General features: G+C 41.5%; 1 protein-coding gene and 1 long non-coding RNA gene across 7 annotated transcripts in view; one reads left to right on the top strand and one right to left on the bottom strand.

Annotated features, from left to right (window-relative positions):
* Positions 1–25,024, bottom strand: part of LOC120585529 (uncharacterized) — a 73,598-nt gene that overhangs the window by 35,440 nt on the left and 13,134 nt on the right. For 2 of the 3 annotated variants that reach the window (XR_005648395.1, XR_005648396.1), the window contains 2 exons: positions 9,113–9,224; positions 5,126–7,289 (listed from right to left, as the gene is read on the bottom strand). This is a non-coding gene — a long non-coding RNA (uncharacterized LOC120585529). The other variant, XR_005648398.1, reaches the window with a different exon arrangement.
* IL7 (interleukin 7) overlaps positions 1–25,024 on the top strand; it is a 36,877-nt gene that overhangs the window by 740 nt on the left and 11,113 nt on the right. For 3 of the 4 annotated variants that reach the window (XR_005648394.1, XM_039841922.1, XM_039841920.1), the window contains exon 2: positions 4,854–4,999. Coding sequence is in view for 3 of the 4 variants with exons in the window: in XM_039841922.1 (XP_039697856.1) it covers positions 4,854–4,999 (146 nt within the window). In the remaining variant the exon portion in view is untranslated. The remainder of the gene's footprint in view (positions 1–4,853; positions 5,000–25,024) is intronic. The other variant, XM_039841921.1, reaches the window with a different exon arrangement.

The following is a 25,024-nucleotide window of genomic DNA, read 5'->3' as shown; positions in this document are numbered from 1 at the left end:
CTCCCGCGGGACGCGCTCCTACAGCCCGAGGGGACAGGTCTCTGGGAAACCCCGTTTCCCTCCCCCAGCGAGCCTGGGAGTTTCCGAAGGGGCTGTACCTTGTGCTTGCTGCTGGGAACCAAGTCTTCGGGGCTGGGACTGCGCAGGGCCAGTTTTGGGTTTCTGTTTCTTCCTATTTGGGTGCTGCTTCCTTGGGGGGAGGGGGGGTTGGCAGGATTAAATCGGCAGAACTCGAAATTCCCGATCCCGGCTGCGCCCTAGATCCCTGCCGAGATTTTATGTGCGCGCGATCCGGACTCCCAGTGCGGCCGGGCGGCGCGGGGGCGAGCGGGCTTCCGCCGGCGGCCATGCAGCCGACGTAAGGGCCGAGAAGTGTGCCGCAAAAAAAAGGGGAGACGAGAAGTGAGGGGACAGCATCTGCCGAGGGACATGGGCACTTAGAGCGAATACTTCGTCCAGCGAAAGACGCCGGCGGAGGAGGGAGCGGGAATGGGGCGCAGCTCGCTCACCCGCTCCGCGCCGGGTCTGGGCGTCAGAAGAGCCCCCTTCCCGCGCGTAGGTTGGAGGAATCAAGAATCGAGAGAGCCCCCAAAGTCTCAGATCAGCAACAAAATAAGAGTCGGGCTGGGGGTAGAGCATGAAAGACGATTACGGAAGAAGACGTGTCGTGGGCGTCCCGCAGAAGTTTATAATTAGATATTAGCCGCATCCCAGTTTTCCTTACGATGCCCACGGATCCCCTGCCATTCCCTCTTTGTGGGTCGCTCCCGGTTCTGTCTGATCCTTGCATCGTCTCTGATCTAAAGTGGAGAGAGGGGTAAAAGGACTAGGAAGCTAGGGGCTGCGTTGTCGACACGCAGTCTTAATTTCCTGAAGTATATCTGTATTACTTAAGGTACCATGTTGTCATCAGCAGACAGCATTCTAAATTTCTAACAGTGATTATGTATAAGTGGCTTTCGGCATTTTGTTTCAGTAGATTTCACTAGAGCTTAAGGAGATGGTTACCCTTTCTCCTTTTTCTTTGCCATTTCTTTTGGGAGTTGAAGAAGTTGAGGACCCACTATGTGCTTCTCAACTGTGCTGTCTAGTTTGGATAACTTAATATTTGAGGGTTTAGAAAATGGATCACTGGGAAAGCTCAGAAAGCCTGAACAAAGGTAAAGGAGAATTACACCTAGCACCAGATCAGTGTCCACACATCTTACACCAACCAAAAAGTAAAAGGTTATTTCATAGGACTAACTTACGTGTCTTTTTCGCATGTGGGATTTCTTTCCTGGTCTCACCTCTGATGCATAACCCAGCGTCATAACGACAAATCATTAGTGTCTTTTTTTTTCCTGAGATGGGGGTGTATGATGATGAAGTGCTTCAGAGTGAGCAAGTACCTTGGTGGGGTTCACATGCTAGAAGACAGCTGTGTGTGTGTCTCCCTTGACTGCACAGGTATTTTTGTAGGAAGCGGTGTAGCTCTGTGGCTAAAAGCCGAGTCTTATTTCCAACCTGACAAACCTGGATTTGAGTCTTGTCTCTTACCAGACACATTATATATACATAGGGGAAAAGTTCCTTTGGGCTCCAGATTCTCCATCTGCAAAAATGTTACTAATTCACAGTCTTTACCTCATGAAATGGTTATGGAATTGAATGAAATAATACATGCGATATCATAGGATGGCTTCAGAAATGTCTTTAAGTGTTGATCATGGGATTTGTGGATAGAATTTATAGTCCAATCTTAATATGCTTGTGGCAGATATTAGATTTCTTTATGTGAGCATCATCAAATTCATTTTTGTAACCTTAAAAAGCTGATTTCCATACAAAATATGGCTGTTTTCCACTCTTCATTTTTTCTTTATTTACCCGTTTGCTTGTGCCAATTGATCACAGTAAAGTCAAGTCTTATACATTCAGGTATTGTCTTCCATTCCATCCCGAATGACTTTCAACCATTTTTTTAAAAATTCCCAGTGAAAACGGGTCTATGTAATGTTTGCAATGGACAGTCGATTGACACTTACTGGTTTTAAAGGCTGAGGAAAGATTGGATTTGAGGCAATATACAAACTAATTTATTTATGTTCACTTTGACCCCATAACTTAAGTAGCTGAGGATTGAATGTATTATTTGGCTTACATTAAAAACCAACAAGAATTTTTTAGACAGCCATCATTTTGGTTTAACCGAATTCCCTACTGAAAACAAATTCTCCAGTTTCAGTCCCTTCAGGAGATCTGAAGAAAATCCCACAAGCCCCAGCTCGCCTCGCATTATTCCTTATGGTTTATCTTTTCTGTAACCTAATGAAAAGGTCAAGGTTGAGGGAAGGTGTTGGTGTCTACATGTAACTCGAAACAAAACGAGTCCCTTTCCCGTCGTGACAACAAGGTCAAAAGCCAGCTCATACTAAGCAATATTACTGTTCCTTTCTATGTGGTGTGGAGAAGCTACTTCGATCGCAGACCAAAGTGCCAGTCATTAATGAGAGCTAGGAACTTACGAGATGAGTCTGCGGCATTGTCCATGAGGTGGTCTCGTATCTGGAGAGTTACTGCATTTGGACGGCCAGGTCGATTCTTAGAATTCAGGTGCTGACAGTCGGAGGGACGTGAAGAGATCGTTTAAAGTTTTCAGTTTACGAGTCAGGGAAGTGAAGCTTAAAGGATGCTCCGTCATTCATTCAGTCACATGACCCACTGTCACATCAAGACAGAAGGCCCGAGTCTCCACTCCGCAAACCCTCTGTGCTTTGCGTTGCCCTAGAGTGTCTGGGACTAACTTATCCAACACAATGGCAACAAAAGACACTCTTTACAGATGAGTCAAATTACGTTTTAGACTTGAGAAACTAATCGCAATGCACAAAAACAAATACTGTGAATTTTCTACCAATGTCATTTGGAAGCATCTGTAAAATGACATTCAATGAATAAATAGGTTGATGTGAATTTGGGAGGGCTGATTACTAAAAATTGGAATTAAGAGGACACACAAGCTAGTGCTCTATATAGAAAATAAAACCTCTTTTATTAAAATATGACAGGTGAACCTTTGAAATAAGATTTATGTATAATAGGAAAAATGTTTCTTTCACTCTAGTATTTAATTATTGTTATATTTTTCTTAAAGCTCATTTCATGTTATGTGCTGTATAACTTTTCCTTTGTCATCTATTTCTCTCAAAGTATGTATACCTTCTGGACACCTGTAAGGTTACAGAGAGGAGCCTGACTTTATATGACGCATGCAGAGCCGATAACAAAGTCGCGACCTAGTGAATAATTAGCGATTGTTCACGGTGGAGACTCTTTGGGGTGAAGGGACAGAAGGAGAGAGAGGCAGAGCTGTGTCATATAACATGGGAGTGGTTTTCTTTTAGAGGAACGATGTGATTACATGTTATCAAAAGATTATGGTCATTTCTGATCAAATCCTGGTGAGACAGCAAGCTCAGGTTTAAATCAGTACCTGGAACCTACTATCTGTGTTTTAGAAAAAGATTAACTTTCAGGACTCTTAAAAATTAAATTGATTGGGATGACACTGGTTAATAAAGTTATATAGGTTTCAAATGTACAATAATATGTGTCTATATGCGTGACAAGGAATAATTCAAAAGAGATTAACGATGCTGATGGTAGTCACCCTTCATGGAACACCTAGCATGTGCCAAGCAATGTACACAGCTCAGAGCAGTGCTTAGCACATGCTAGGTGCTCCATTAAAGATGACCGAATTATTCCTTGTCATGTGCATAGCCACTTAGTGACTGAGCAATGAATAGATTCCACGTCTCATTTTGTTTCTCTTACCTTGTCAAGTGTCAGTGACGTGTGGAGATGAGATTCATGTGGGATTCATGTTTGTTTCCCTATCTGCTACCCAGCCTACGTCCTCTATTTGCAAAAACGTGGGTCACTAATAGCATGTCATTTATTGGGCAGTGCTACTGACTTTTACATGACAGATAACGATACAGTAGAGGACATTGTTATTGGGAACTTTGTGATATATTCAACAGTCCTTAGGTCATTGTCGCAATTACTCCCTCGGTTTCTGAGGAATGTTGTTTGAAGTTTTAATCAGGGAAGACGCACACGTGAGATGTCTTGCAGTCAACAGTACAGGTAAAATTTAGAGAAAGATGCAAACGTGATACTCTGGCAGGCTTATGCAGGAATGTCCCTGTACAACCAGATTTTACTATCTCAAGGCTTTCTCTCCAGTGCATTATTACTGCCTGAAACGATACCATTCATAATTTCATTCCTTTTGATTAGACAATTGCCCCTGCTTGTGAAGCCTTATCAAAACCAGATACAAAGCATTAGTTAACAGGGTGTGAATTTATTGTCTAACACGTTAAGAAGATAGAGCTGTGTCTGAGGAGAATACGGGTCTCTGGGCACCTAGAAACAGAAGATACCGAAAGGCAAGATGAGGAGTCTCAAAAATATGAATGTCAACTGTGTCACAGTTTTGGGAAGGGTAGACCCCTTAAGGTCCATCGCTGAAAAGAAAGAGCTTGATCACAGCGTAGGACCTGGCCTACTATTCTGCTGCCCGCCGCGTCATCTGAGTTTACCTGTTTACCTGGAGATGCCTTTTCTTGTAGAGATGTTTAATGTAAGCCAAGAATTAAATCAACAGCATTTATTGATTTAATAATATAGCAAGGTTGTTACATAATATTGAATTATAGGGTTCTTCCCTTTCTATCCCCAAACTGAGATGCATGCTTATGATGATTAGAACTAAGTGGGCAGGCCAACGGAAACACCACAAATCAAATCAGACGATATGACTTTATGACATTTGGCTTATTCTCACGTACTGTCGATTTTAGTTTCTTTTAGGTATATCTTTGGAATTCCTCCCCTGATCCTTGTTCTGCTGCCAGTAGCGTCATCTGACTGTGAGATTGAAGGTAAAAACGGTGAAGAGTATCAGCACGTTCTGATGGTCAGCCTCCGTGAGCTGGTATGTGCTCTGGTATGTGCTCGCTTTGTTTTTCCCACGTCTGAGCTCACTGGGAAAATCCGGTAGATACTGTTGCCATGCAGTTTTATCCTCAAGTATCCATTTGTATTTCTTGAAAGTGAAATAACTAAAGAACAAAATCGAATGAGCTACTAAAAAATATATATATATATATATATGTATATATATATAAAATTAATTCCTTGACCTTCTATCCACCTCAGCCCTGCTTCCCTTCACCATCAAATGTTTTGTAAACATCATTTAGCATAATGCTGCCTTTCCTCACTTCTCATTGACAGTCCCTGTAGAAGCACTGCATTAGGAAAGGGAAAATAATAGATTATAACATTTAAAAAATATCATGAAAAGAGATATCCATTTTATCTGAACGTGTGTACGAGCATATATATATTATGTATTTTATATGTATATGTATATATAATTTGCTGTCAGTTACTTTTTTTGTTTACTGTGGACAAATTTTTTGATGACAGATTTTATTTTTTAGAGCAGCTTTAGGTTTACAGTAAAGTTGAGCAGAGTAGAGATCCCCATATAGTCTCCTTCTGTGCCATTTCCTGTTATCAACATCCTGCGTTTGTGTGGGACATTTGTCACAACTGACGAACCAATACTGACACGTTATTATTCATTAAAGTCCACAGTTCACATCAGGGTTCACGCTTTGTGTTGTACATTCTAAGGGTTTTGACAAATGCGTAATGCCTCGTGCCCACCATGACAGAACCGTACAGAATAGTCTCACAGCCCTGCAAATCCCCTCTGCTCCACCGACTCATGCCCCCTGCTTTCTCCTACAACCCATGGCAACCGTCGATCTGCTTATGGTCTGTGTAGTTTTGCCGTTCTAGAATGTCATGTAGTTGGAGTCGTACAGTAGGTAGCTTTTTTAGACTGGATTTTTTCACTTAGCAGTGTGTATCTAAGGTTCCTCCATGACTTATTGTGGCTCGATATCTCATCTCTTTTTATTGCTGAATAAAATTCCATTGAATGGATGTACCACTGTTTATTTCTGCATTTATCGATTGAAGGGCATGTCTTTGTTGCTTCCAGTTTTTGGCACTTAGGAATAAAGCTTCTGTAAGCGTCTGTGTGCAAGGTGAGCTTTCACCTAGTCTGGATAAATATCTGGAGTGACTGCTGGATTAGGTGGTTAGACTATATTCAGCTTTGCATAAAGCTGCCACACTGTCTTTCGGAGCGATGGTACCATTTTGTATCCTCGCCAGCAGTGAATGAGAGCTTTTGATGTTCCATATCCTCGCCAGCATTTCATGCTGTCAGAGATCTAAGTTTTAGTCATTCTCATAGGTGTGTAGTGCTATCTTATTGTTGTTTTGATGAGCGATTCTCTAATGTCATATGATGCTGAGGATCTTTTGTATACTTTTGCCTTCCATCTATCTTCTTTGGTGGGGTATGTGAACTCGCAGCTTAACTAACATCTTAACAACACTGAGTCTTCCTTTCCACGATCATGGAATATCTTTCATTTGTTTAGATCTTTCTTTGATTTCTTTCATCAGAGCTCTGAACTTTTCCTCATAGAGGTCCCATTCATATTTTGTTAGGTCTATACCTAAGTGTTTCGTATTTTTAGTACTATTGTAAATGGTATTATATTTTACACTTCAAATTCCAATTGTTCATGGCAGGTATGTAGGAAAGCAAGTGGCTTTCTCTATTAACCTTGTATCCTGAAATCTTGCTACAATTGCTCATTAGTTCTGGGAGGTTTTGTTGTTGTTGATTCTTTGGGATGTTCTACATAGGCAATTATGTCATCTATAAAAATTAATTTTTCACCGTTTAAGAGTCGTTATCAATAAAATGGGATGTGTTGATTTAACAGATACTCAGTCCTTGAAGCACCAAATGGCAAAGGAAAAACTCCCTCAAATGTTCATCAGATGGGAGAAAGTGTCCAGTCGGTCCCCTCCTTCCACTCCAATCTTCCCCACAGCCTCATGCTGAAGTGGCATGACACCTTGGGAAATTCAGTGTTATACTTCTGGGAGGGATATGGAAAATTCAAGATGATATTGAACATTGTACCACAGAGGTCCCCTATTTTGCACATCGATAAGAAAAAAAATGCACACTAAATAGTAATCACCCCATTTTATATTTGAAGATTTTTTGACATTTTCTGCATGAAATGATGCTACTAATCTTTCTGAGTCAAGACATTTTTTATTTAATTTTATTATCTGGGTAGGGAATCAACTACCATTAGTTCTGCAGCATTCACGAATAACTGTGTTTGTGTGAAACTCTGCAAAAAAAAAAAGAAAAAAGATGCTATTGGCAATTCCAAAGGAGAATTTTATCCACCAGATTCATAGCACATTCTTTTTCTGGAAATATAGAGGAGCTGATCACATAGCAGCCACAACGATACTATTAAGACAAAGCAAAACATGGCTGCTCTTCTTAATGAGATTAATTCACAAGACAGGGAAGAGTCCATGAATTAGACAATCCAAGTGAAAGGGCTGTGATAATCTCAAGAAAGCTGTAAATCTGAGGTGAGAAATTTGAGAGAAGGAGAGAGTCACAAAGAACTATTCTGACTGACACACCTGGTGGAGAAGATCTAGCCACTTATTCACTGAGTGTGTTCTAGATGCTCTGCAGACATTAACTACGTTTAAATCTCTGGGACATCGTAACAGCGCTAACACTTAGGAAGTGTGTTACGTTGCTGGTGTTAGCTGATTTAACCCTCACAACGTCCCTGCCCGAGAACTACTCTTACGACCTTCATTTCACCCCAGAAGGTGAAGCTGGGGCTGCCCAGTTTGTAAGTGTGAGAAGCATTCGAGCCTCTGCTCACCAGCACCCTCTCCTGCCTCCCGGTAGCAATGTGTTAGTTGGTTCGTTCAGCAAGCGTTCACTGGGAGCCTGCTACGAAAACGCTTTTGTGTGTGTGTGTGTGCTGGGGGGTTGGGGGGTGGTGGTAGAAGATTGGGGACAACACGATGAGGGACCAGGCGCAGACACTTCTGAAAAGCTTGCATCTGGTGGTGGTGAAGTCTTGGTGTGAGGGATGCATGTTGCACCTTGTAAAGGATTGGCTGCCTTCCTTGTCACTGTGAACAAGCAGACTGGTTGTGAGCCAGGTCTGGAAACAAGGAGATGGCCTGTGCTCTGGGAGGAGGTGACGGGCCCGGCGTGGTGCCAGCGGAAACAGCACGTGCCCTCACCTCCAGGCTCTGCAGATGGCACGCCCTGGTAGTAAAACGTTTTCCAGCCTGGACTGCCAATACGCTTTTAACATTTATTTGCATATTGTAGCATGTTCGTAGTGTTTTCGCAGACATTAATAATGATATATGCAAAAAAAATGAAAATTTACAAGGATGACATGAAAACTGAATATACGAAGGATTTCTAAAATCTCCGTCCCATGCTGCAGTGGGTGGTCCATTGTGGATTCTGCCTTGAAGACGATGACGCAGTGGAAGACACGAGGGGACTTAGTGTCATAGCAGGATATGAGCACTCCTGACACGATGGTGTTTAAACTCGATTCTAAACGTAACTACAAGTCAATGGCGATTTGATAAAAGGAACACTTAATTAAAGTACAGAGTTTCGAGGATTTACTATGTGCAATGGGGCCATTAAAACTAAGTGATAATCCTTGTTCTTCTATAATCTACGAGGATGAGGGACATACATGTCACTGTAATGCGAAATGATGCCAGTGGTACATTACAAAACAGTTTCACGCGCATTATCTTATTTTACTATTATGATCTCATAGAGCTATCTCACGATTTCTTTATGAGATGATAACAATGAAATTAATAATAATAATAATAATAATAATAATAATACAAATTCAGGGTTTACTATGTGCCAGTGCTGTTCTGAGCACTTTCCATGTATCGATTCTTATAATAACTCTACGCAGTGAGGTTGCTGAGACCCAGATCACACAGGTGGCAAGTGACAAAGCTGGAATTCGAACCCCAGCAATCTGACTCCATGAAATGCCCTTATTTTGGTGAGGCAAGGCAGCTGCTAGCCCTTTTTCTTGGAGGGAGAACATGTGGTGGGGACTTGGACGATAACATGACAGAAGGACCTCACCTCATTACGATGGTGACCGGACTGGTTGAGTCGTGGGGAAAGGAGGTGGGATGCTGAACACGTGTGCCGCCGAGTGTGAGCCGTCCAGACCGCGTCGGACGGTGGAATGGAGCTGCAGGGAAGGAAACGGACATGCTGAGAACTGTTACGTGGAGTCCATACGGGGCCCAGGGCGAGAATGAGACTCATCCCTTCTGCCTTCCTCAGAGGGAAGGAGGTTCGTAATATGTGGCAAAGGCCCTCATTTCTTACGGTCTGCCAGATATGGAATTCAGATTCCTAGAACTGGCTAAGTTCAAGAGAATCGGCATTTTAAGTTTCTTGATGCACAATACCAAATTATTTTCCAGAAAGAACCGAACCATTTACACTGCTCACAGCCGTATATGATGGCATCACTCTCGTCACCAGTGTGTATTTTTATTTTTGAAAATATCTGTGAAGGCAATGGGAGGAAATAACCTTTTGTTTTCACTCACATTTCTTTGCTTGCCAGTGACACTGTTTTTTACGTTTATTCATCACTTATGTTTTTCTTTGTTTATTTTGCATTGAGATAAAATACAGTGCACTTTTTAAAGGGCATGATTTACTAGCTTTTAGTATATTCACAAGTTGTACAGTCATCACCACTATCTCCTTCCAGAACATCCCAACACTTCCACCGTGAGGGAGACCATTAGCGGTAACTCGCCATTCCCCCTCACCAGATGCTGGCAGCCACTAACCTACGTTCTGTGTCTGCACGTCTGTCTTTTCCAGGCATTTCGATATATGTGGAATCATATCACGTGCAGCTTTGCATACTGTTTCCAAGTTAATCCATATTATAGCATGAATCGGTACTTCATTTCTCCTTATCGATCAGTAATATTCTACTGGATGGATAGACTACATTTTGTTTCCCCATGTGTCACGATGGACGTTTGAGGTCCTTCTGCTCTTTGGCTATTGTGAGCAATGCTGCCGAGAACGCCGGTGTACACGTTTTTGTGCAATTCTCGGGCAGCATCTTACATTCCCACTGGCGGTGGCAGAGGGTTGCAGTTTCTGTACATCTTCATAAAAATCTGACTTTCAAATTCAGTCATCCTAGTGCACGTGAGGCGGTATCTCATTGTTCTGTTGACTTACATTTCCCCGATGATTATCGATGTCAAGCATCTTTTCATGATTGATCGTTATGATTGGCTATTTGCATATCTTCTGTGAAGAATCGTCTCTTCAAATCCTTTGCTCGCTTTTAAATTGGGTTATCTTTTTATTGTTCGATTGTGAGAATTTTTTATATATTCTGGATACTAGACCCTTATCAGATATGCAGTTTGTAAATATTCTCTCTCATCCTGTGGGGCATCTTTTCACTTTCTTTATAGTGTCCTTTGAAGCACGCAAGTTTTTGCATTTTGATGAAGTCCAATTTATTTATTCCGTTGCTGTTGATCATGCTTTCGGTATCTCATCTAAGAGTCTTGCCTGATAATCCCAGGTCACGAAGATGTACGCCTATATATTTTTAAGAGTTTTATCCTTTAAGGTCACATTTAGGCCTTCGATCCATTTTTAGTTAATTTTTGTGTATGGTATGAGGTGGGGGGTCCAATTCTATTCTCTTCCGTTGTCCCGCGCCTTTTGTGCCTGTATTTCCCCCACTGAATTGTCTTGGCATCTTTACTGAAAATCAGTTGAATCTGAACGTACGTGTTTCTTTCCACACTTTCAATTCCATTCCATCGTCTCTATGTCTGTCCTCTTGTCATTACCACAGTAGCTCAGGAGTTAGTTTCGAAATCGGAAGAGTACGTTCTCCGACTACGTTCGTTTTTGAGATTGCTTTGGTTCTCGTGGGTCCTCATCATTTCCATTAAGTCAGTCATCGACCTTTATTCTATGGGTTGTCTACACTTTTTTAGGGATTCTTTTATGGAAAAGCTTTAGAATTTAAATGCAGTGCAAAACTCTCTGGTGATGCTGTGCTTCTGTGCAATCATTGAGCCACATAACTCGGTACTTGTAAGCATGGCCACGTTGACAGTGTGGACAGAAGTATGATGGGGGAAGGTGTGATGAGCCGAAGGACGTCTTCTCCCTGAAAGCCCTCAAGATCCTTTGTCATTCTCCATTTTGCTGATATTCCTGTTATATATTAAGTATAAGAACTGTATGGCTGTCATATTTGTTGAAAACATTTTCCAGTGTATCGTTGACTTTTTTATCTTGTTTTTAATACACATTTCTTTCTATATATTTTTTAGATTTGATTTGCTAATGTTTTGTTGAGGGTTTTTACATTTGTGTTCATAGGAGATATCGGCCTGTGGTTTTCTTTTCCTGTAATGTGTTTATCGGGTTTGAGTATTAAGGTAATGCTGGCCTCATAGGCAGAATTAGAAAGTATTCCATATGCTGAAAGAAATTCTAGAAATTTGGTCTGATTTCTTTCTTAATTAAGTGTTTGGTAGAATTCACCAGTGAACCTATCTGGGGCTTTCTGTTTTGGAAGGTTATTAATTATTGATTATATTTCTTTAATAGGCCTATTCAGATCCAATATTTCTTGCATGACTTTTGGTCATACGTAATTCTGAATCTTAAAACACATGTAGATGTTACCAAACGAACGGGTTGGGGGCCCCTCCTGGGAGAGGAAGGATCACCTTGCAAAGGGATGTAGTTAGGGAACCAGCTGGCATGGTGTGACTGGCTTGGAGGATGCAAGATGAGACCCGAACCCTCAGAGGAAGCCTGGACCACGGAGTGCTGTGCCCCCCATGCTAAGGAGTTCGGACCTTTGCCTGAGCACCAGGGAATCACTGAGGAGTCTAGAGGGGGGAGAAAGAAGACACTCAATGAAAGTGTCACAAGAACAGAAATCTTTGTCCTTTGTGTTCACTGCTGTGCCCTGAAAGACTAGAACGCTCAGTCAATATTTGATGGTAACACCGTAAGGTTTTTACCTTATAACTTGTTTTCTGTCAACCACGTAGATGATTTGGGGGTGGGATAGAAAGCAAGGAGACAATGGGAAACAACGAGAGTCATTTAGGCGACAATTGTTGATGTGCCACGCTGGTGCATCATACATAACCTCAGGGTACTTCAGAGTGAGCCTCACGGACTTGTAAAGACACAGAATGCTAGGCCGCAGGCCCAGTGATTCCTATTTTTGAGGAATTTCGGTGATCTGTATGTATGTCCCGCCCTCATTTAGAAAGATTTTATGAACCTAAGAGGAAAAATTAGAATAGTGTCCTGAGTTTAGTCTGACACCTAAATTCTGTGGCATCAGGTCTGCAAAGCCATATGTCACAGTCCGTGGGTATTAGCCGATACGGGTTTGCTTATTTGTTTGCTTGTTTGTTTTTCAGCATTTAGCTCTACAGTGACAAAATAGAAATAATGTAGAAGAAAAAAAAACTGAATCTTAAATCAATTAGCAATTATTTTGAACTTACACATTTTATTTTAGAATCTATGATTAAAATCTGTTTTAAGGATAAATATGTTTTCACTGATACTCTTGATGAGATTGCTTTTCAGTGAACCAGCATAGTAGTGTAGTGTGAGGGACGCTGAGTGAAGAATCAGATCTAATTTGTTACTAGCCTTGTTCTCAGCAAGCGCGGTGAACTTGAATACCTCATTTCACCTCTTTAGAGCTTTTAAGTTCCTTATAAAATGTGGAAATTGAATGATCTCCGGGGACCCCACAGTGCTCATATTTTCTGAGACGTGGAAAACATCGTGTTTTCTTGTTTCTCCTCCTTCCCCTTCCTCTCTTCCTTTATCGCTGACCTGTCTTGATTATTTTTTTTTCATAAATATTTATCAATCCCCTACCTACTATGTGCAATGCTGTGTCAAATTCTTCCAAATAATAACAATGATGATAATGACAATAATAATGAGGAGGAGGAGGAGGAGGGGGAGGGGGAAGGGGAGGTTGGGCGGAGCGGGGAAGGGGGAGTTGGAGGGAGGGAGAGGAAAGGCAAGCTGCTGTCTTCGGTGGACATATAATCAAGGGCTGAAGTGAAATTTATTCAGAGATAATTACCTTCTCAAGCAACGAATAAGCCATATTTGGAGAAGACCCTTGTTTACCCCAGTGAGCAGTCCTGGCTTTGACCACAGATGTGTGGGTTTATTGGACTGTCCAGTTCTATTCCATTCACATGCGTGCACTTATCCTGTGCCAGGACCTCCCTCTGTCTTTATTGCCATGGCTTTGGAGTAAGTTTTGAAATCGGAAAGTGTGAGTGCTCGTTTGTTCTTTGAGATTGTTTTGGCTAGTTCACGTCCCTTGCAATTCATTCCATGTGGATTTTAGAATCAGCTTGTCAGTTTCTAGGAAGAAGTCAGCTGGGATCCTGAAAGTGATTTTGTTGTGCCCGTCGATCAATTTGGGAGCGCTGTCCCTTTAACGACGCATAACCGTGCTTCTGATCAGCGAACACGATGTTTCTCCATGTATTTAGACCTTCTGTCATTTCTTTCAACGACGTTTTGTAGTTTTCAGACTGTAAGCTTGCAACTTCTTTGGTTATATTTATTCCTAAGTATTTTATGTGTCTTTGATGCTACTGTAAATGGGCTTGTTGTCTTAATTTCATTTTTAAATTGTCTTTGATTCTTAACTCTGTACTCCTGTACGCTTACCCGAGTTTGTATCTTATTTCCCCATACTAGTCTTTAAGTATCTTAAGTTTATGTTTGATTCATCTTTGCATTCTACAGAATGCTTAGCATGGTACCTTCCACCTAGTAGTTTTCCATACAAATAATAATAGGAATTGCAATAACGTATGAGAAATAATATATGAATTGTAAATCAACGACATAAGTTAATGAGAACCCAGAACTTGTTTCAAATAAGCTAGGAAGTCTTTTTCTCGAACATTTGTATCTTTGGAGATTCGTTATGAATCAAATGTCAGGTACTGTTCTGATATCCAATATAAACTAGTTTTAGATGTTATACATTATTTTATCCATAAAAATTATTTTGCCTAAACATGACTCATATGATTATGTAACTCTTAGTTACCAGAATAGAGGCTGGTTAAAAACATAAAGGCTGCTGGAGAAGGCCAAATACTTTCTAGGAATGACTCAGTCTAATACATGTACATGAAGGGCTGTCCTTTATTATAAGTTGTGAAATTTAATATCTAATGACCAATAAGTTATAATTGGCTTTTACAATTTTCACTACTTTTAACTCTACCTCTGTTCTAGGGTCTTCGCAGATTCAAGTTCTGTCTTTGCATAGAGAGCTCTCCAGTACCCTCAGGTGTGCACCTCTTCCATGACTTTTACAGCCATTTAATTCAAATATCAGTGACAAGCCTCTACCCAGGTGTACTGTGGCCATCATGCACGGTAGAGAACTAACGCTCATCACTTTTTAGCCTGTTCCTGCTTCCGCGTTCTCTGTCTTAGGTGAAAGCATTTGCACTTGTCCAGTCATTCAGTCCTGAGAGCCTGAACTTACCCTTGACGCCCTTGCTCCTCCGCCTCACTCACCACCAAATCCTAGGGATCAGTACGTCCCCGTGACGCTTGCATAACTCATTCGCTCTGCTGGCTTCTGCTACTGCCGTCTTCGTTCCGGTCATCAGCAACGATCGCGGGGACCGCTTCCACAGCCTTCAGGGGGCCCTCGCTGGTCTCACTCCCTCCAGCGTACACCTGTCCTTTCTCCCGGCACTTGAGCTACCATTCCAAAATCCAAATCTGATACGTTCTCTCTCCTTCTTAAAAACTCTTTAATACTTTAAAGCCTCTTTATCTTAAGCTTAAGAACAAGTTAATGACGTGCCCTCTCACTATTCCTAGTCAACGTCCTTTGGGTAGTCCTAGCTAATCCAGCAGTACAAGAAAAGGAAATAAAATATGTACAGTTGCAATAAGATAGTTTTTGTTTACAGATGGCATTATTGTCTTCATAGAATATCCAAAAGAATCAACAAAGGAACTCCTGGACCTAATAAGCAATTCCAGCAAGGTTGCAGTATACAAGGTTAATACACAAAAGACAATTGCTTTTCTCTATACCAGCAATGAACAATCAGCATTTGAAATGAAAAACACAACACCATTTACATTAGCATAAAAAATACTCAGGTATAAACATAACAAAATATGTACACTATCTATATGAGAAAACCTATAAAACTCTGATGAAAGAAATCGATGAACTAAGTAGATGGAAACATATTCCATGTTCATGGATAGGAAAGCTCAATATTGTTAAGAAATCAATTCTTTCCAACTTGATCAATGCAATTCCCGGTCAATGCAATTCCAGTCAAAATCCAGCAAGTCACTGTGGATATCAACAACCTGATTCTCAAGTTTATATGGAATGTTAAAAGACTCACAATAGCCAACACAATATTGAAAAGGAAAACAAAGCGTACTGACACTATCCAAACTTAAGACTTGTTATAAAGCTAGAGAAATCAAAACAGTGATATTGGTGAATGAATAGACAAATCCACTGAATTGGTGGATGAATAGTCAGCTGATCTTTGACGAAGGATCAAAGCCGATTCAATGGAGAAAGGATAGTCTTTTCAACAAATAGTGCTGGAGCCACTTAACATTCACACACACAAAAACAGACCTTTCACCTTTTATAAAAATTGACTCCAAATGGATCATGGACCCAAATGTAAAACACAAAACTATAAAACTCACAGAAAATAACAGTAAAAAAAATCTAGGTAACCTTGGATATGGGGATAACTTTTTAGATACAACTACCCGTGAGAGAAAAGGATCAAGTTGAACTTCATTAAAATTAAAACTCTGTTACAAGAATGAAAAGACAGGCCACAGAATGGGAGAAAATATTTGCAAATAAGGGCTTTCTTTCAAAACATCCAAAGAATTGTTAAAACTCAACAATAACAAAAAAAACAATCCAATAAAAAAATAGGCAAAGTAGCTGGACAGACACCTTATTATTCTGTTCGGTGGAATATAATCAGTGATAGAAAACAAACGAGCTCCCAAGAAACTAAAGGACACAAGGTTTCCTAAATGCATGTTGTGTGGAAGAGTCCAGTCTTGAAAGACTGCGTACTGTACGATTTCAACTATATGACATTCTAGAAATGGCAAAACTACGGTGACATCAAGCAGACCAGTGTTTGCCAGGGGATGGGGAGGGAGGGAAGCGGAAAGGAACGAGCAGGTGGTGCACAGTGTGATTTTAGAGCGAGACTGTCTGACATGCATTCGTCAAAGCCCACAGAACTTTACCGCACGAAGAGTGAGCCTTAATGTCCACTATGGACATAAGCTGTTAGCAACGTAACGATATCGATTCATGAATTATCAAAGGTTCCACGCAGGTGCGAGACATTAATAACAGGGGAAAGTATGGATGGGGTGAAGGGGATATATGTGAACTCCCTGCTCTTTTTTCTAGTCTTTCTGTAAACCTAAACTGTTTAAAAATAGTCTACTTAAAAAAGTAAAATCGAATAATTAAAAAATAAAAGACTAGCAGTTATAATTATATAAATTCTCCAAATCCAGCATCCCTTGATATGCACAGCTAGTTGCTAGGGAGGAAATAATTACATTCCCATAGATACTTTCCTGGGCAGAATGAAGGTAAGAACCCTACCTTTTAATTTTAAAGTCTTATGATATTAGATTCTTTATGAAAGACAGAATTGCTGCTGGCTGATACCCACTGACAGGGGGAATTCATCAAGAGAGAAAGGAATCCTGACTGGTAACTTGGACTCAACACTGGGTTCCAGATATTTGTTGGGGGGAAAATTTACTCTAGGAAAAACGCGTAAGGATCGGTGTAACTTTCAGTTCTGAGTACCCTGCCATTGCAGATCTCTCTGGAGACAATTTTGGGCATATAAGTATGAATTAAATAATTATAATTTTTGGTACCTTTGAGGCCTTTTGGTACTTTTGAGGCCTTTGCCTGCTTGGAGCTGGTACAAATATCTGGACGAAAAAGAACATAGGACTATGTTGCACGGATTTTCTGTGTTGAAACCTCGTAGCTGCAACAGAAATCAAAAAAAAAAAAAAAAAGAAAAAGCATAAGCCAAAAGCTGTGGATGGGTCACATAGGCCTGTTTTCCATACCTGGCAAGTGGAAGGTAACAGTCTGTTTGTATGGAATAAACTCTACGTTCTCAGACAACTCAGAACACTGAAAAGAGAAATTTCTGCAAACCTAGCAAATGTGGATAGAAATGGTTTAATCAGAGAAATACTGAATAGCTATGACGTTCTGAGTAACGCAGTCTGCTGAGGCATGTCATACCTGTTTTGAAAACTACTCTGATCTCATCAGAACAAAGACATGCTGTCACATAGATCGTGGCCTTCCCAACGGGCTTGAACCCACCGTTTAGGTGATCCCGCAGAGTCTACAGGTATACGTATTGCCGTTGTCCGTGACCGAAATTGTCCTGCTGGAGGGCGATGACAGACATTAAAGTGAACCGAAATTGGGCACCTCAGACCTTGCAAAAATACAAAATAGAAGATCGAACTAAGGAGAAGACACTTCTTTGTGCAAAAGAAAAGGCATTGAAAACTGGCAGCCTGGGAACGAGAAAAACCTTTCAAGAACCCGCAAGACTGACAGCAACTCTTAAATCAACGCCCCTCCAAAGACAATACTGTAGGTGGTATGGTGGGCTGAAGGGTGGCACCCCAGATGATATGTGCACCTGGAACCGATGTATGCATCCTTATTTGAAAGAAGGGTCTTTGAAGAATCTTCCAGAACATCCTGGATTAAGCGGGTCCTAAATCCTATAACAGGCATCCTTAGAAGTAAAGAGCTGAGCAGAAGAGACACGTGGAGACAGGCAGAGATGAGTTAGGCCGTGTCGAGCTAAGGAAGGCCGGGACTGTGGCAGCCTCCAAAAGCTAGGAGGGAGGCACGGGACCCCGCCAGCACCCCGATTTCAGACTTGGCTTCCTGTTATGGCAGTGCTAGCAAACTCATAAGATGTTGAGAAACGTAGACAAAATTCTTCACCTGCAGCGCCATGCAGGCGAAGCGGGCAGACGGCCCCTGAATGTCACGGTCTCTGTCCAAAGCCAGAAAGCTTCACTCCTAGTTGGAAGGAACCTTGAAGGCCGGCGGCCACTCTCTTTTCAAAGAGGGCAGTTCACCGAGATAGTTAAAAAAGAGCACAGTCCTCGTTCACCAGCGTACCTGACCGTAGCTGTGCCCACTTCCCCTCCCCCACTGCAGGCCCATGTCCAGACAGCCCTGTCCATCCGCCCCGTGTCCCCAGGCTTCACAAAAGCAGGTAGAGCAGCCAGTACCATGGCCTCACTGAGAAGTGGTGAGGAACGGTAATGTTCTCTGCTAGGCGAGAGGGCACTATGGGTACGGAGTTGAAGAAGTATCAGCACCAAGTGGGCCACAGGAGACGTAAGATGAAGACCGTACGGCAACCAGGCATAAATGACACAGAAAATAATAAGCCAATTTGTGGAAAACAATTTCTCCAAAAGAGAACTGATCTAATGGAAGAGTAAAATAACCTAGGAGAGAGAAAACTCCCCCCATCCCTAAATTACTAAAAAAAACGTATGCAAGAAGACCACAGGGCATCTCATGTATTATAAAAAACTGACAGAAAACAACGGTCAGTAACATAAAGGAAGAATAATGCAAGCATTTGGGTGGAAATGGCAAGTCAATTTGGGGGTGGGGAATCTCAGTGGCTTCAGATTTTCCACACAAATATAAAAGATAATAGCGACACAATTCTGAGGGGAATAAAATGTGACCTGAGAATTTTACCCAGCTAAGTGATTGTTTAGATATAAAGTGCACAGGCAGAAAATTATGCATTTGGGTCAAAATGCAGGGGCAGAGCAGCACTCATCAGCCTTTTCTTTTTTTTTTTTTTTTTTTAAGATACAACTTCTAGCCACTAAATCCGACCAACAAAGAGAAAAATGCAGACACCGTAAGGAAAGTTCAATTGATGAGCATAAAATTCCCTTCCTTCCAGAATCAGAGTGGCTTCTCCCTTACCCGTGATATAATATTATATTTTCCTTATGGCTTTTATTCTATCTGAAATTTTCTTATTTGTGAGGACAGAGACTTTCTTATCAGTCATTGTATCCCCGGCATCTAGAACACTACCTGGCAGAACAGATCCCTCAGAAACACCGACTGACTGAATGGATGAAAATACTGTACCATATTTACATGAAAAAATTAAACGTTATTTTTAATTTACAGCATAAAGAAGTTGATATACATGAGCCACATTGTACAATTTCTTATAGGACTTATATGTTTTTGCCATATTGGCAATAGTGACTTCTCGCCACTCCAAAACAGGTAGATGTCACCTATCTAAAGTCTTGAATGTTGGTGTTTACGGTCTTGCTCTCAGAATAAACACTCCCTCTGATTCTGCAGGACAGTTTCGTCTGCTATAGTGATTACATTGCTTTCCTTGATATTTTTCTTCAGAAGATTTTTATCTTTGACCTGTGACCAGCCCACCTCGGCTCACTAGAATCTTTCAATATATTCAGTCTAGTACCTGGTCCCTCGTATTCCCTCATTAATAAAATCTTAGGGGTCCTGTAGTTGAAAGTGATAGAAGTTCAGGTGAATAGTGCAGTATTAGAAAGTAGAGTATATAGAAGCACCGCTGATAACAAATTCACGTTGGGCACGCTTGTTAATTGCCGACTGCCATTATTGTAAGGTAGTGTGTACCATTACCGCATAGTAATCGTAAGACTGATGAGTGATTAAAATCTCCCAAAATGATCAGTGTGCATACGCTGGCAGGTTCGTAATCAGTTTTTCCAGATCTCTGTAAAATCTCCACTTCTGATTCTTAATGGTTCGGTTAAATGTTTATGAAGCGTCCGCCAGTTGGAATCTGCCAATGGAGAGATGAATAAAATGCTCTGTCAAAGAACTCGAGTGACCGAGGGGAGAATCACAGTTTTGAGAGGACTCTGGAACACGGGTGGGTGTGCAGGCGGCAAAAATCAAGGGCAATGCAGGACGACCGTCGAGTTCGGCGTCCAGGGTTCTCAGCAAGCACCGTTTCGCGTGCATTTCTGAAATGCAGATGCGTTTATGAAAAGCAGGGGCGACGAGATGGTGGCCAGGGTCCCAGCGTGATGACAAGGCCTGTCCTCGTGAAGCAGGAAGGCCCCTTCGGAGTCCCCTCCGCTAGGTGCCCGTTGTTAAAGGCCTGGCTTCCTCACGCCCGCCGGGCTGTGTCGAGTCTGTGCCTGGATCTTTCAGGACAGTGGAGTTCTGATACTCCCACTCTTTAATAGCTATTTTGCGAGAATTACTATGTTGGTGATTTTTAAATTAGTTTTGGACCCGGCTTTATGTCACAATCAGATTTGGCAATATTTTAAGTTTTACGGGATTTGGCATCGTTACCATGTGCATATGAAGGTCAATAACCAACCAAGACGTCAGCCTTGTAGATCACATAATAATAATACGTGTGCTTCAGTTGTTCTCAATGAATGGTGATTATTTACGCAGGTTATCAATTCTATGACCATCACTGGCGTTGAAGACTGAGGTTAGAAATGTACTTCACAGAAATAAAGGTTTCTGTTCCCCATGAAGACCACAGATATGGTTCTAATCTGACTGTAAATAATCTATAATGAATCTTTTTTTCATGACCTAATGGACCCTGTGTATATATTCAGCCTGAATCTCCCACTTGCTAGCTATGAGACACTGGATAAGTTACTTAACTTTTTTCATGCTTTAGTTCCCTTATTTCCTTATTTAGTTTCCTTATTTCTAATTTCATGGGGTTATTTTAAGGACGAAATGAATTAACATATGTAAAGCTCATGAAGCAATGCCTGGAACTTAGTACGCATTCAAAAAGTGACGGCTCCTACAATATTTTTTCATGTTAGAAATAATGTCTGCAACGATACCTTCTAAATTTCCGGTTTCACATTTATTAGTGGAAATATTAGGATGCAGTTATCCACATCCCTGTTTCAATGTTCTTTCCATTACATGAATTACAGTCTATTTAGAATAGACAGAGAACATGCCTGAAACATTTATATAACTCTCGCAACAACATCCCTACACACACCGAGTAATATATGTGCCACTCTCATCTGCGGTACTGTTCCAGCTACAGCTGGGTATGCTGCTAGGTTTGAATAAATTTTTAGTGTCCGTATTTGACATGAATATTGTTATTTAGGGAAATCTGCTAATTGCAGAATCATAGAGTTTTAGAACACCATTTCTTATCCCCAAGTGTACATAACCACACGTCGATTAATACAAATGAATAAAAAAACAAGCAACGTATCTAGGGTGTGCTGGCAAAGCTGGAAAGGCCTCCCATAAATAGAAAATATATACTCGCCTCCAGAAAAAGCCCTCCCATGAATATGGAACTTTGCGCAAGATCAAGGGTAGGTTTAACAACCAAGATTTGTTCATTTTCCCCTTGGTGGTATCCCCCTTTGTTCCATATTCATAACACTGTTTAAGTGTTTCTCATGCTTTTTGTTGATTGATTCTTCTTCAATTGAGCCTCATCAAAGAACTTCTAGAGAGGTGTTTTCACAAGTGGAAACTCGCACTCACAGGGTTTCTTGTCTGTTTTGCATAAAGAGTGTGTGTGGGGGGGCACTTTCATGATATTGTTTTGAAACACCACGTTTGAGAATATAGTCACTTTCAATGTTATTTTTAGGCTGGTGTTCTTCGCTTTATTCCTAGAGTCTTCTCTATGGTGGATGACCTGCGATCTTAATTGTTCGGGAATGTAACTCGCTGTTTCTGCTACTGTTTACATACTAGGGAGCCATGTGATATAAAGCGTGTTATTTTATGAGTGTATGTTAGAGAAGCAAAGCGACGATAAATTTCACTAGAACTGCTTTCCCTGGGCTGCTTTGGGCACGGGGAGGCATGGCAACTACCGTAATCACAGTTCATAGCCTCGGAGCTTCGACTAACTGAGTTGTGAATTAATAGTACTCTATAGTCGCCTTAGAATTTTAGCATAAAATTGAGCAGGAAACATGTTCTGGCTATGAAATTACTGTGTTCAGTGTCTCCTGTTTCTTGATTGTCAGAGCATAATTAACATATATAAATACGTATTGCCATAAAAAAGAATAAATGCTAACGCCAAAAAATTTTAGCTACTCTTCTCTCCTGCCTCGTTAACTTAGCGAAGTTGGGCGGTGATGAAGGGAAGGAAAACCGGGTTTGATAAGGATGTGCTGTCTTAGTCTTCGCAAACACGTGCTGTCTTCTCAAAACCTGTCCGTTGAGGACGCATTCTCAGAAATAGAGAAATACGAAACACTAAAGAGGGCCAGCCTGGTTAAGTGCACAGATACTCGCATTAGTTTTGTATGTGTTTTCTTTCTCCTTTCTGGTAGAAAATTTAGAACATGGTTATGTCTGTAGTTGATTAATTTATCATTTCTTTCACAGTGCCTATTCCAAACTAAAGAACGCCTGTCTACCTAATAAGATATCCCCAAATGGGAGTCAGTTCCTTCATGCAGCTGGACCTGGCTTGGTTGTGCATTACCGACAGCCTTTCTTCTGATTCTTCGGTTTCTCATGTGATTTATATCTACCTCCTCGCACTATTTCTCCATAATTTACCTCTACCCACCACCTAATCTGATTGTCCAGGCAAAGTAGATAAGCATCGCAGTCAGCAATGTGGCAGAACTCTTCCGCAGCATGTACCGTTGTCAGAAGCAGAGCTGACATCATGCCGTATGCCCACCCAACAACTTTCCATAGGTTGTTACCCACTGTCCACTGGACTGCAGGATTCACACATCATCTGGGCATTTGGCAAGCAGAGTCTGCTGCCAGTCTGCATTTCTAGCCTAAGTAGCACTCTGCACTGCCCCTCGGCCTCCCCACACCACGACCAAACTGGACTGCCTTCCGTGTCCCAGACGAGCCCCGCACGTGTGCACTGCCAGGCCTCTGCTGTGCTCTCTCGTTTGGAATGTCCTTCCTCCCCCTTCTCCCCAAATATTCCATGTTCAGATTTCAGCACCTTTAAGACTGAGCTCAGGTTATACTTCACTCATAAGATCAGCCAGAAGTAATCTTTCTTTTAGAACATTTTATCTTGACTACTATTAAGGCAGTTATTGCTCTATTTTATGCACAAAATATGAATATGTATGTACGTCCGATCAGTTAAGTAGACGCATAATGAATAAGCAAACAGAAAGGAATGTAAGCTGTGGCATGTGGACAGGGTTTAGGATTTAGAAAATAATGTATGTTCTTGTTGTTTTGACTAGAATTTATATTCTCGACTGTTCTATTAAATTTTGTTGAAAAATTTTAATCAAGTTCACATGACTTAGATGGCAAACTTGGCGCAGCAGAAAAAGCATGGACTTTGTAACTGGGCAAACCTGTTTGTGTGCCAGCTCTGCCCAGTGTCGGCCTCCCTACTCAGCCTATTCGTGAATCTGCTTTATCTGGGATTATAGGGTGTGATGGTGGCTGTGATTGCTGTGTTAGGTGCTGCTTGCACTGTCAATCATTGTAGGAAGAGCACATTTCCTTAAATGGGACCTATGAGTTTTTTTTTTTTTTTTTTTTTTTTTTATCAGGAGGAGAAACTCCTCCCTTTAACAGGAGGACAAACTCCAGAAAAATAAGTTACTCTAAACATCTCAAGTCAGGAGAGGAGCAGAGCCATTTTAATGCTTGAGGTGAACGTCGCCTGACCATGCGAAGACGTTAGGGCAGGAGCAACCACAGACTCTCACTGGTAAAAGTAGCTGCATCGGAAGAGGGGCTTGTTTTTAGAGCAATTGGAATCCAGGGCATCGGTCAGAAGATGCTCCAGGCTGAAGAAGGTGAATCAGTTAGTGTGCTTCCTAACGCAGGGGAAAGCTGGACATCGAGTGACCTTACACACGAAGGAGTGCCCGTCGGCTTACCGAGGTGGAAAGCCCAGCAGCTGTGGCTTCATCAGAACTTCGGCTCCACCTCTTTACGATTCTTTGCACTCTGCAATTCTCCATGTGCCGTTGGGATTCGTGCCGTGGCTTATCGGTAGCGATCGGTTTCTTGCTTCTTTCGAATCCAGGAAAATGAGCGTCCTCTTGCCTATAACTAATTAACTAAGGTCCTAGCTAAACTGCGACTGGATCACCTGGGCCACGACCCTTGTGCCAGTGGAACACCAAGGCCCTGACTGCATTAGACTTTGGTTATTTGACCACTTGCTCTGGCAGGGGAAATGGGATAACTGTTATTGACTTAGCATCTAAGTGTTCGACCAATCAAAGCCCAGCCCAGAGGTGGGAGTGGAATTAAATTCCATAAAAAAAACAAAAACAAAAACAAAACAAAAAACACCTGACTGTTAAATGATGAAGAGGGGAGGAACAGGGGAGACGTGGAAAGGAAAGCACAGTGTTCTTTATGGAGGAGCGCCTGACGTTCCGACACCCAGGACAATGCTCTGGTCTCAGTGACGTGACCCCTCTCCAGAACAGGCGGGGCGACCTTAGTGGTTGTCACTAGGGAATTTCAGAAATCACACGGTATTTTGACAGAAGCTCATCTCCATCAGGCAGGAAGTTAAAGGCTTATATTCTAACAATGTGCGTACAAAAAAGAAGAGGGCTTTACTGTTGTAATCACTGCACGGACAGACATGTCAAATCTCCAAAAAAGAAGAGGCAAAGAATTCATATAACTATACAACTATACACATTATCTTTTTACTTCTCTCTCTCTCTCTCTCTCACACACACACACACACATCCCACATACACACAAGCCTATTAGTCTGTGTATATGAGTATATGGACAATGAAGAGAAGCTAATCGATACTATAAACAAAGTCCAGAGAGCTAATCTATGA

Source organism: Pteropus medius, unplaced genomic scaffold (genome assembly GCF_902729225.1).
Source record: "Pteropus medius unplaced genomic scaffold, Ma_sr-lr_union100, whole genome shotgun sequence".
Classification (NCBI taxonomy): domain Eukaryota; kingdom Metazoa; phylum Chordata; class Mammalia; order Chiroptera; family Pteropodidae; genus Pteropus; species Pteropus medius.
This window is presented reverse-complemented; position numbering and strand designations above follow the sequence as displayed.